Source organism: Drosophila pseudoobscura, chromosome X (genome assembly GCF_009870125.1).
Source record: "Drosophila pseudoobscura strain MV-25-SWS-2005 chromosome X, UCI_Dpse_MV25, whole genome shotgun sequence".
NCBI classification, from domain to species: domain Eukaryota; kingdom Metazoa; phylum Arthropoda; class Insecta; order Diptera; family Drosophilidae; genus Drosophila; species Drosophila pseudoobscura.
In genome coordinates, this window is record NC_046683.1 from 15130502 (window position 1) to 15141277 (window position 10776).

The 10776-nt window shown below is 43.5% G+C and overlaps 4 protein-coding genes and 1 long non-coding RNA gene across 8 annotated transcripts; 2 read left to right on the top strand and 3 right to left on the bottom strand.

Moving 5' to 3' along the window:
* Positions 1-229: 229 nt before the first annotated feature.
* Positions 230-1941, bottom strand: Tango4 (transport and golgi organization 4). The gene is made up of 2 exons (XM_001354648.3): positions 1717-1941; positions 230-1645 (listed from the first exon to the last, which is right to left on the bottom strand). The coding sequence occupies exons 1-2, from the start codon at positions 1827-1829 to the stop codon at positions 337-339; spliced, it is 1422 nt and encodes a 473-aa protein (XP_001354684.1). The 5' UTR covers positions 1830-1941; the 3' UTR covers positions 230-336.
* A 243-nt stretch (positions 1942-2184) lies between these two features.
* Positions 2185-4372, bottom strand: Lsm12a (LSM12 homolog a). Of its 2 annotated transcripts, XM_033383557.1 has the most exons (6): positions 4242-4372; positions 3196-3851; positions 2833-2978; positions 2661-2777; positions 2440-2571; positions 2185-2363 (listed from the first exon to the last, which is right to left on the bottom strand). In XM_033383557.1, exons 2-6 carry the CDS (start codon positions 3338-3340, stop codon positions 2214-2216), a joined length of 690 nt encoding a protein of 229 aa, XP_033239448.1. In that variant the 5' UTR covers positions 3341-3851; positions 4242-4372; the 3' UTR covers positions 2185-2213. The 2 variants fall into 2 exon arrangements, with proteins under 2 accessions (XP_033239448.1, XP_033239449.1); XM_033383558.1 differs by lacking the exon at positions 4242-4372 and having other exon boundaries at positions 2845-2978; positions 3196-4012.
* Positions 4361-5277, top strand: Chrac-16 (chromatin accessibility complex protein 1). Its single transcript, XM_001354647.3, has one exon. It carries the CDS (start codon positions 4641-4643, stop codon positions 5046-5048), a length of 408 nt encoding a protein of 135 aa, XP_001354683.1. The 5' UTR covers positions 4361-4640; the 3' UTR covers positions 5049-5277.
* A 209-nt stretch (positions 5278-5486) lies between these two features.
* On the bottom strand, positions 5487-7627 carry regucalcin. 2 transcript variants are annotated; one of them, XM_015186079.2, is made up of 3 exons: positions 7486-7627; positions 5857-6575; positions 5487-5775 (listed from the first exon to the last, which is right to left on the bottom strand). In XM_015186079.2, the coding sequence occupies exons 2-3, from the start codon at positions 6573-6575 to the stop codon at positions 5583-5585; spliced, it is 912 nt and encodes a 303-aa protein (XP_015041565.1). In that variant the 5' UTR covers positions 7486-7627; the 3' UTR covers positions 5487-5582. The 2 variants fall into 2 exon arrangements, with proteins under 2 accessions (XP_015041565.1, XP_001354682.4); XM_001354646.4 differs by lacking the exon at positions 7486-7627 and adding an exon at positions 6652-6811.
* A 941-nt stretch (positions 7628-8568) lies between these two features.
* LOC117184739 (uncharacterized) lies at positions 8569-10145 on the top strand. Of its 2 annotated transcripts, XR_004470189.1 has the most exons (3): positions 8569-9653; positions 9733-9834; positions 9907-10145. It is a non-coding gene; the product is annotated as an uncharacterized lncRNA (long non-coding RNA). The 2 variants fall into 2 exon arrangements; XR_004470188.1 differs by having other exon boundaries at positions 9733-10145.
* Positions 10146-10776: the final 631 nt, after the last annotated feature.

Here is a 10776-nt window from a genome sequence, read left to right on the forward strand (position 1 = left end):
TTTAAGGTTATGTGGGGGCGATCATCGATTAGCGATTACCGGTCGCCACCCCAGAGCTGTATTCCACACTATATCCCACTCCCCCCAGAGTTGTATTGTATTCCAAGCCGTGAGAAACAAGAAGTACCGTAAGGGCGGAACACGCAGCCCCCATCCTTGCTTCTAACCGTTCGATCGAAAACGTGGGAGCTTGAATCTGTTTAAAATTGAAAATAAATTATATTTGATGTAGAATTCATTGGGAACGAACCATTATTTAATCGAATCTATTTCGGGTCATTTCTCGCTTAAATTATAGATTATATTTTTTTTTGACTACAGACTACTGGATAGAGCTTAGAACTTGCGACGCTTCAGCAGATCTGGCCGCCAGTTGACTGGATGCGTCTCCTCGCTGGCCTCGTCATCCTCCTTGTACACCTTGATTGTCTTGTCCGCCTCAGCGGTGATAAGACGCGTGCCCGAATGGTCGAAGCACATGGCAAATATACCCGCCTCGCTGTCCATGGAGCCGGGCTGGACGGGGGCCTGGAATCGCTGGAAATTGTAGCCGGTGCGCCAGTCCCAGAAGAACATGGTGCCGTTGTCGCCGCCAGAGACGAGCACACCATCGTTATTGGCCGCCATACAGTTGACAATGGCCGTGTGGCCGGAGATATTTTGCACGAAGTTGCCCTCGGGACAGCGCCACTGCTTGATGTTGTCGGGCGAGGCGGAGGCGAACATGTACAACGATGGATGCAGCACAACGCTGCGCACAGACTTCTTGTGGTTGGTCAGGGTGCAGACGCTCTTGCCGGCAGCTAGATCCCACAGGCGCACGGTCGAGTCGTGGGATCCAGTGATGATCTGTGGATTGGTGGCCTGGGCCACCACACTAGCCACCGTATTGGTGTGCCCGGTCAGCGTGTGCACATTGGCCTTGGTCCTCATGTCCCAGATGCGAGCCGTGGAATCGCGCCCAGAGGTGGCCAGCACATCGATGGTCGGATGGAGGGCCAGCGAGTAGACTGCAGACAGATGGCCATGGTAATGTCGAATCACTTTGTTGTACTCCAGATCCCAGCACTTCACCTGACGATCCTCGCCGCAGCTGAACAGATACGGATGCTTGGTGCTGACTGCCAATCCCCGCACGGTGCTCACGTGGCCGGTGAGCGAGAGTTTCAGCTTACCGCTGGCCAAATCCCAGATTTTGATGACACGATCCCCGGCACCCGTGGCGAACCACTCGTTGCCCGGCTCTACAGCTATGCAACGGACCCAACCCAAATGTCCGGAAATGACGCGCGAAAGTTTCCAGGGTGCATGCCACTTGGGCTTCGGTATGGTGGGTGCCTTCTTTGGTATGAGCTGCAGATTGCTGGCGCCATTGGATCCGGGTCCATTGCCATTGTTGGGCATGGAGGCCCGTACGAGGGATGTGCTATTGCTACCTGGTATGGACAACACCGTGTCGGGGCGACGCGCATCGGCATTGAATTTCAACATGCTGTTAGCAGTGTCTGTGCTCCCGTCTGTGATGGCCAGTGGTCTTTCCACGGCATGTCCTGATGGTGTCCTTCTGGGCTCATTGGCTGTCGCAACCCTGTCAAGCAAGGAGCCATAGGTATCTTTGGCCTTGATCGACCGCCGCTGCTTGTCCCTGTGTCAACAAAAGTGCGTATGAAGCTTGAAGCTTTGTTAATGCGGATGGATCTGATCCGGAGTACTCACAGTCGGTCGTCGACATCTGGCAGGTTTCCTTGATTGGAGACGAATAGATCGTGTGTGCGCTTAAGGGAGCGGAATATAAGCGTGTGCACGCTGTGTTTTTGCACGTCCTCCATTGATCAAATAAATTAAATGTACTTTAGCTAAACAAAACAAAAATGCGGCTTCTTTGCTAGCCGACAAAACTGTCATTCACCACGGAACGCACGCACATTCGCTTGTGAGGGATGAAATCGGTTATCGATTTGGACTATCGATTTAGACCATGCAATAAATGAAAACGAAGGAACTATATTTTAAACCACATTTTCCTCATTTCCTCCACATTATATCTCAACATCTTCTCAGATACATTTAACAGACGCCAGTCGTTTTTTTTAGTGTTTAATACACGTCCACCCGCTCGACACTCCCGCACACCCACTGAAATATGAATATAATCTGAACCTTTTGAATCAATTTCTCACATCGTTTCGATTGTTTTGTCTTGTTTTTTATTATTAGTTAGCGGGAACCGGCGACCCAGAAGCAGCATTACTCGATGACAGAGATGAGGATGTTGGGGAGACCGACGCTGACGAAGTGCTGGCCGCAGCATTGGAAGTACTATCCTGTGCCCCCGAAGTTCGGGAGTTGAAGAACTGTTTGATCTGTCGGGAGTTGATAAACGAACGGAACGAACACTTTTAAATGCATCTAACAGAGGTTGTAACTGCAATGGCTTACGATGCGCTTAATGTAGTTGCACGAGGTTTCGTTGTTTGAACTCGATACTACGTTGTCCACTCGGTACGGTGGCGAAATGGTGACTTCGTTAAGGATCTGTATGTTCAGTCCCTGCCATGATACTTCATTGTACTGTGATTGCATGCATGCGAATAAAAGATAACAAGATGAGATTATATAGGAATTGACTTTTGCCAGACACAGTAATGTGCTACGCGTACCCCATATTGTTTGGCTATCGCTCTATAAAGTTCTTGTGCTTCTGAGCTAACGTCAGCGTTCTGGGACTTGAGATAGTCCTGACGACGTTCCACTGTTTTCCTCAGCCGCATTTTAACCTGCAAAAAGATTTAAAGGTTCACAACTTATCGCACATCTTCCGTTGCGGCTTACGTTGCTGCTCACCTGTTCCAGATTTAACTTCTGCGGATCATCGACGAAGTTCCCGTTGCACTCCTTGATCACCTGCACGTTGCTGCATAGCGAAAGATTCAACGCATAGATATCACTCAGCTCCTCCGTTGTCTTCGAACGGCATTCTGTTTTGGGGCAAAAAGGCAACAGCGGAAAAAGGTGGGAAAGTGGGAAGCGGGGAAAGAAAGAGGGGCGCAAATATTTTTGGCGCGATGTACGGAGAACCAAATTCTGGATGTCTTAACTATTATATAAAAGCATCAATGGGATGCCCACAACACAACAGACACAACTCACTCTTTACAACAATTCAATTGGGTTTTTGACAATAAAAAAGGATACTCAAGATAAGCATCTTTGTGTTATGATCGAAGGCGAGAACCTCGCCCTCCACTTCCTCATTGAAACAGGTTGTGCACATCACTGTGGATCCAATGCTGAAGCAGTCGTTCACTGCATTACCGGCGGTTGCAGTGGCAGCGGCCATCTTTAATTGGTAGACTTGACTTGGAGAGTGGAGTGGAGTCGACCTGGGGCCTGGCCTGGGGGTCGAGTTGGAGGAGCTGGGCAGCTTTCAATCTTGCAGAGCTTCGCTACGAATGTACTGTGCGCTGACTGGCTTCTGTGCGTTCCGATTGTTTACACAACTTTGAACACGTAGTACGTGAGTATGTGATGCAAAACAACAATTAATATGACAAATCAAAAAAATTCAATTGAACCGTGCGAACGTTGTGTAGTTCTAGTTGTTTACAACATCGGCGCTGTGTGATCTGGACCTGGTTGACGAACGTAAGCGTATTGTTCCTGCTTCCACGGGTCTGTTACTTATGGTCTTCGTTTTGATGTTGCCGTTTGCCGCCGCGGACTCGCTTTCACATTCACGTTTCTGTTTCTGCCTCTAGCGTAGATGTCGCTTCATAGAAGTGATTTTCTAATCGCTTCGTTTCAATCTTTCCGCTTGAAACGAACAGCTGTGTTGGCCAAAAACTCTTGATCTATATGGAGTTCAAGCGTACAGTCGATTTTAAATACGTGTTTTTTTGTTTTGTAATTGAGAAAATGGAAAATATGCGAAAAAGTGTTTGGTCAACACACGAACAAGGTAGGGCTGCAAAACCATCGATGGCACTGTCGATAATATCGATGGTTTGGGAACTTTGCAATAGATAATTTGTGTTACGTTTGAGAGAAAAGTATTATTTCGAATTCTATAAAGCGAATGAAGCGCAATTTAAAAGGATGTGGGAAACCAATCTCCTAACGAGAACCAAACCAACCTTCAACCAAAAAATCACAAATGGAATTATAGATATATCGATGGTTTTGCAACCCTGGAAAGCAGCCGAAAGTAGTTTATGAACGAAGATATAAAAAAGAACTATTACCTGGAGTGAACGACGTAAATAGGTTCAGCTTAATCGTCCTTTTTTATTCACGATTTGGAAATGATATGACGGATTTTTAAATGCGATTTAGTTTTACCAGCGTGCTAGGACCGTCAGCGCTGAACATATAATTTTATCCAAAAAATTATTCAATTTTTTACACAATTGGCTGTTTTTTTGTTTACTATTTCACAAATATTTCTAAGGAATAGAGGTCTCAAAATGTTTACAGATTGAAGAATATTTTCTAAATGGACTACACCATACAGGGATGAATTGTCATGGAGCTCTCAGTTTTGCTACTAAATATCGATATCGATTAGTATTTTTTATGTACAGATCTTCGGCTTGGATGCAGTCCATCCGCCTTTAAATTAAATAGTAAATCGCGCGGAAAACATGGTCGAGCCGAAAACTACAGCACCGCACCAACGGACCCCCACTGCCGAGACCGTTCTCCCCCTCAGCCGGGTGCGGACAATCATGAAGAGCTCGATGGACACCGGCTTAATCACGAACGAAGTGCTGTTCCTGATGACCAAATGTAGTGAGCTCTTTGTGCAGCATTTGGCGCGAGAAGCCTACGCGGCCTCTTGTTCCAAGGAGACAAGTGACACCCTCAAGTATGAGCATCTCTCTCAGCTGGTGAACAAGAGCTCGAATCTCGAGTTTCTTCTGCAAATTGTTCCAGAGAAGATACGTGTGCACACATTCCAAGAAATGCTAAGGCTAAATCGTTCCGGCGCCACCAGCGATGATGACGATGATGACTCTGAATCCGAATCTGAGTCCGAATCGGATGAATGATACGCCAGAACCCCCATCGCCATCCTCACATCATCGACCATCGCTTCTTTACACTCATTGCTTGTTACTAAACGTTTGATTATGCCGTTAATAATTTACTTCTTGCAGGTTCTATATTAAATTAAGTTCCGTGTTTTGTATGTCTCCAAATGTACTCTATATGAGTAAGTGCAGTTTTTAAGAAAAATAAATACGTATAATGAAACCATAGTGCATCTAAAAATACCGAGATCCTGACAATCTATTCTATCCTTAACACTGTTCTTTCTCTGTAACTGTAAAAATTATAAATGCAGAAAAAAATTATACAGAAACCACGAATGGAATCGTGGCCAGGATAAGGTTTAGGAGCCATTAATCTTCAATTCTGAAATATAGTTATCGTAGGCCCCCGGCCAGCCATGAATTAATTCAATTATCGAAACACGTTTGGATTTTTTGAAGAATAATTATAACATATAATTGCACTTGGATACGATTTGTGATGCGTTTTTAAACAGTTTCAAACAATTATGATTTAGGATTTCGGATTGCCTAGGCCTTTAGATAGGCGCCTGGATAGCCGGTGGCATTCAGGCCCGTCACCTTATAGGTGGTGCCCGCTGGGGCCGGCTGGTCGAACTTGGCCGCTGTTGTCACATAGAGAATGTCCAGGTTGGGGCCACCGAAAGCAGCCGAGGTAATCTGCTTGGTGGGGAACTTGATTTCCAACAGGACCTTGCCGGTGCTGTGTGGATAGCAAAACGGGAAAAACCAGGGGTTACAGCAGGAGGAAATGGAATAAACGATGGCTTTCGCAGGGACTTACTTTGGGTTAACCTTGAAGATGGTGGCACCGTTAAATGTGGCCACATAGAGATTACCCTCGGTGTCGATGGTTAGACCGTCGGGCAGCAGATGATCCTTGGGGCTGGTCTTGCGCAAGTTGAAAATCACCTTGGGGTTGCTGGACACGCCTGTCTCGAAATCGTAATCGTATGACTTGACCTCGTAGTCGGTGGTGTCGATGTAGTAGAACTTCTTGGCCTTCTCGTCCCAGGCCAAGCCGTTGGAGATGCCCACATCACCCTTCACAATGGACACCTGGCCGCCAGCCTCCCACTTGTAGAGCTCACCGTGACGGAACTCAAACTCATCGCCAATGTAGCGCATGGTGCCGCCAAAGAAGCGACCACGGGGATCGGCCTTGGCGTCATTCAAGCGGTTCTTATCCATCTCCGGCTGTACCTCGAACAGGGTGCGCACCACTTTGGCCACTGGCGAGACTCCATCCCAGTTGACAATCACCACGCGGCGAGCACAGCCAACGGCGAACTCCTGGGGCTTGCCCTCAATCGGCAGGACGAAGGCTGCGAAACTCTCGCCTTCAATCTGCGTCTTGTACACCTTGTTCTGCTTGAAGTCGTAACGAAGCAGTTTTCCAGCCTCCAAATCGACGTAGTACAAGCTCTGGGTGGCCACATCCCAGTGGGGACCCTCTCCCAGGCCGGCATAGGAGTCAGGAAGTGGTTCAACTTTGTAGGACATCTGCAAGGAGAGGACGAGATTGGAATTGAGTGAAAGTTGGAGCAAATCCACACGCCGCCACGCCACCCAAATGTACCGTCAAGCCAAAGAGAGCTCCCGTTAGGGCGATGGTCAGCGGGAGAAATCTGATGGAAGTCAGCATCTTGCACGGGCTCTGGGCGAATCGAGCTGTGTTTACCAACTGAATCTGCTGCCGCTCGATGGGAGGGTTTTTATTGATTAAAAGCCTGACATTAGCGGAACCAAACCGCGGAACACAAATCTGAGTCTCAGAGTCTGCGTTTATTTTCATGTTTTTCACAGACGCTGCAGCTGCGCACTTTTGACGTCATGCCCTTCACTTACTCAGCAGCAGTGGCGTTGCGATTACGTTTGATTGCGTTTACCTTTTTGTATTTTAATTGACTTTTGATGTTCAAGCGCCTGGTCTGGTTGTTGTTGCGGTTGATGCTGCTGCTGCATTATAGTACTGGCTAAACGAGCATGCAGCTGCTGCAGGAAGCAGTTGGGCCGCCCCTGATTGATTAGTATGTCCACACAGTGGTAGCATTTGGCGAGCAGCTCTCACAATTTAAAACAAGGACTGATTCATTTTTGAGCAATATTTGCGAGCTGTCTCGTTTAGACAGTACTTAAAGAGCATTGCACAGAATTGTTTGGAGGTATGTCATCGGGTATCGCTATCGAAAATGCACACTTGTAAATGCAACCCGGTGTACCACCAGCTGCTTTTGGCCATAACGGTTCAAGGCAAGACAAAACAAACATCTTGCATTAATTAATTACAAAATCTCTGAATATTTTGACTTTGAAGCTCTCACTCACAAAACAAACAAAAAATTATGCAAAAAAAAGGAGAATGGCCGCTCAAGGACCGTTGCAAGTTTGCTGTCCACAGGATCGTACATACCTTTAAATAAACGCTTTCTTAGTCTTGCAGAATAGAACAAATCCTTGAGCACTTCTCCGTCGAATAACGCGTTGACACTGAAGTTAATACGATCAGACCGAAACCTTTTTATAGCCAGACGTCAGCCGGCAGCCGGCTTTAGCGTGATATACAAACACACCAGCAGCAACACACTATGGATTGATAAGAAGCGACAATATTGGAGGGGGGCTGTTGCCTGGTCAGTAGCCAGAGAAGAGAACCAGAACCCAGGCACCAAAGAACCAGATAAGACATAAAGCCAGTGCAAATGGAGCTGCTGGAATAACGATTTTGCTGCATATTTATTATCACATCGCACTCAATGAAATGCCATTATTGTAATAGGAGCCAGACTTAAAAGGAATACAACTGCACAACTTTCTGCCGTATGTGGGAGTGGCGTTGGCGGTAGCTGATAAGCCACGAGGCAATTTTAATTATAATCATTTTTTTACAAGTACATATTTCATTGCCAGATACCTATATATTTCCGCTCAGCCTGTGATAACATGCACATGCAGTAAGGCCTGTGCGATAAATTCGCATCCAAACAGTCGCACTGTCGCCTGGTTAAGGATGCTGCTGCTGTTGTGTTGTTGTATCAGTTTGGACCTGACCCCCAGGCCGCTTCTTTAGTCTGCACTATCGGCAAAGAGGGGCCGAGAGGGAAGGGCAGTGACTTTGCCAAAATCTAGGAGGCCCAGACAGAGCCAGAATCTAATCGCTGCCATTCATGACCCCTATGAGTCCTATGACTTGTAATTCTTTCTATTTTTGTCTTGATTTCAAATTTAAATTGCTCTTTAATTAATTGGAGTAAGATTTATTAGCATATTTGTACAATTGTCCATTGATAAGGGGACCATACAGCCTTTTACACTTCAAAACCGATATGATGAACATCAACAAAATTATGGCCAAATATTAAAACATACGTTAAACTACATACTTTTACCGTTTAATCAAATTTTACGAACATAGTAGGCCCTGAAACAGTTTACCTTAGGACTGAATTTACAAAATATTTAGTTAGTGACTCGGAGTTGTGGAGAAAACATGAACACGGAACTCGGGAAAATAAAATTTAAGAATAGAGTGCGGCATTCGATAAAAGTGAATATAGTAGGCCCTGAAAAAGTTTACCTTAGGACTGAATTTACAAAATATTTAGTTAGTGTCTCGGAGTTTGTTGAGACAAGATATATACGGATCTCGGAAAAATTCAAATAGAATAAAATTTCGGAAAGTGAAAAAGTGAAAATTCAAATTAAAAATATTTTGTTGGCGTTTAAATAAAATTTAAGAATAGAGTGCGGCATTCGATAAAAGTGAATATAGTAGGCCGTGAAACAGTTTACCTTAGGACTAAATTTACAAAATATTTAGTTAGTGACTCGGAGTTGTGGAGAAAACATGAATACGGAACTCGGGAAAATTAAAATAGAAAACAAAATTTCGGAATTTTTAAATAAGTGAAAAAGTAAAAATTCAAAAATTTAAGAATAGAGTGCGGCATTCGATAAAAGTGAATATAGTAGGCCCTGAAAAAGTTTACCTTAGGACTGAATTTACAAAATATTTAGTTAGTGTCTCGGAGTTTGTTGAGACAAGATATATACGGATCTCGGAAAAATTCAAATAGAATGAAATTTCGGAAAGTGAAAAAGTGAAAATTCAAATTAAAAATATTTTGTTGGCGTTTAAATAAAATTTAAGAATAGAGTGCGGCATTCGATAAAAGTGAATATAGTAGGCCCTGAAACAGTTTACCTTAGGACTGAATGTACAAAATATTTAGTTAGTGTCTCGGAGTTTGTTGAGACAAGATATATACGGATCTCGGAAAAATTAAAATAGAAACAAATTTCGGAAAGTGAAAAAGTGAAAATTCAAATTAAAAATATTTTGTTGGCGTTTAAATAAAATTTAAGAATAGAGTTCGGCATTCGATAAAAGTGAATAATTCAAAGCAGTTAAATCAAAATTATAGCAAACTCAAATTCAACAGTTAAATCAAAATTATAACAAACTCAAATTCAACATATTTCGTTCTTTGCTCTCAATCATACAAATGATTATTTTTCTGTGATTTTGTGGAGGGCGGTCCTCCTTAAACGACGGTGTTTCCTGGATACTGGATTTTTAAGGTAAGTTAAAGATCATTTAAACATATATAGGTCCCAATCGACCCTCCATCATTTATTAATCTCAATTGTGCATTCATAGCCTGTGCACTCATACACTTTCAAACTTAGCCGCGCAGCTCCAGCTCTAGCTCAAGTGTTTAAATAAACAGGGCCTCAGTGGGTTAAGTTCGTTTTGTCATTGGTATATTTACAGTATATTTAAAAATGTGAAGAAGTATTTTTTTTCTTCTTTTCTTGCCACCACGTCTAGCAGCTCACTAGCAGCATGTATACTTTTCTAGTATTTACTAGTATATTTTAAGACGCGCTATGGACCTCCACCCTCCTGTCCAATGCACCAATGTAGAAATCGCGTAGAAACGCCACTTAGAGCCATGTCCCAGGCCACATCGAATACTAATTCGTGCTCAGCATTGAATTCCTGGTCGTCTGTCATCAAAATCTAAATTTTTCAAAATATGTCAGAATAAAAGTCTTGTCAAAAATGTTTTTCACACTGGCGCTTCAATGGGGCTTATATGAAAAACACGGGCAACAATTTTTGAAACTTACACATTTCCCCTCCAGGTGTCGCCTTCTGTAATTATTTACAGTGTATTTAGCGTATAGTCACCATGTAAGGATATTAATTTAGTGGACATTTTTGTTGGCCTGTTTTGCTTAAACCTTATTTTACAAACAATCCAATAAGGATGAGAACTTAGAGTTAACCAGTCTTGTAGTTAATTGATTCATCAATCATATAAAAATATGTGGGCAAAGTTGAGAAATCTATATAGCTAGTAATATTCCACGGAAGATCAAAAACGAGGAATTTGTAAAATAGAACTTGAATTCGTCAGTATATTTACGGTATATTTTTAAAATGAGACGGTATATTTTGGTGTATTTCTGAGGGTCGGACTGCTACAGGTCACACTGTTACTGGTCACACTGCTACTCAGTTAAAAAAATTGTTGTTTGACCATTTTCGCTAAAATCGCTTTATACGCAAAATGTAATAAAAGCAAGTATTAAGAATAAAACAGTTAAGTAGAAAAATTATTAATAAATCGTATAAAATTATGTTGGCATGGCTAAATGTCCTATATAGCTGAGAATATTCCCCGGAATATCAAAAACG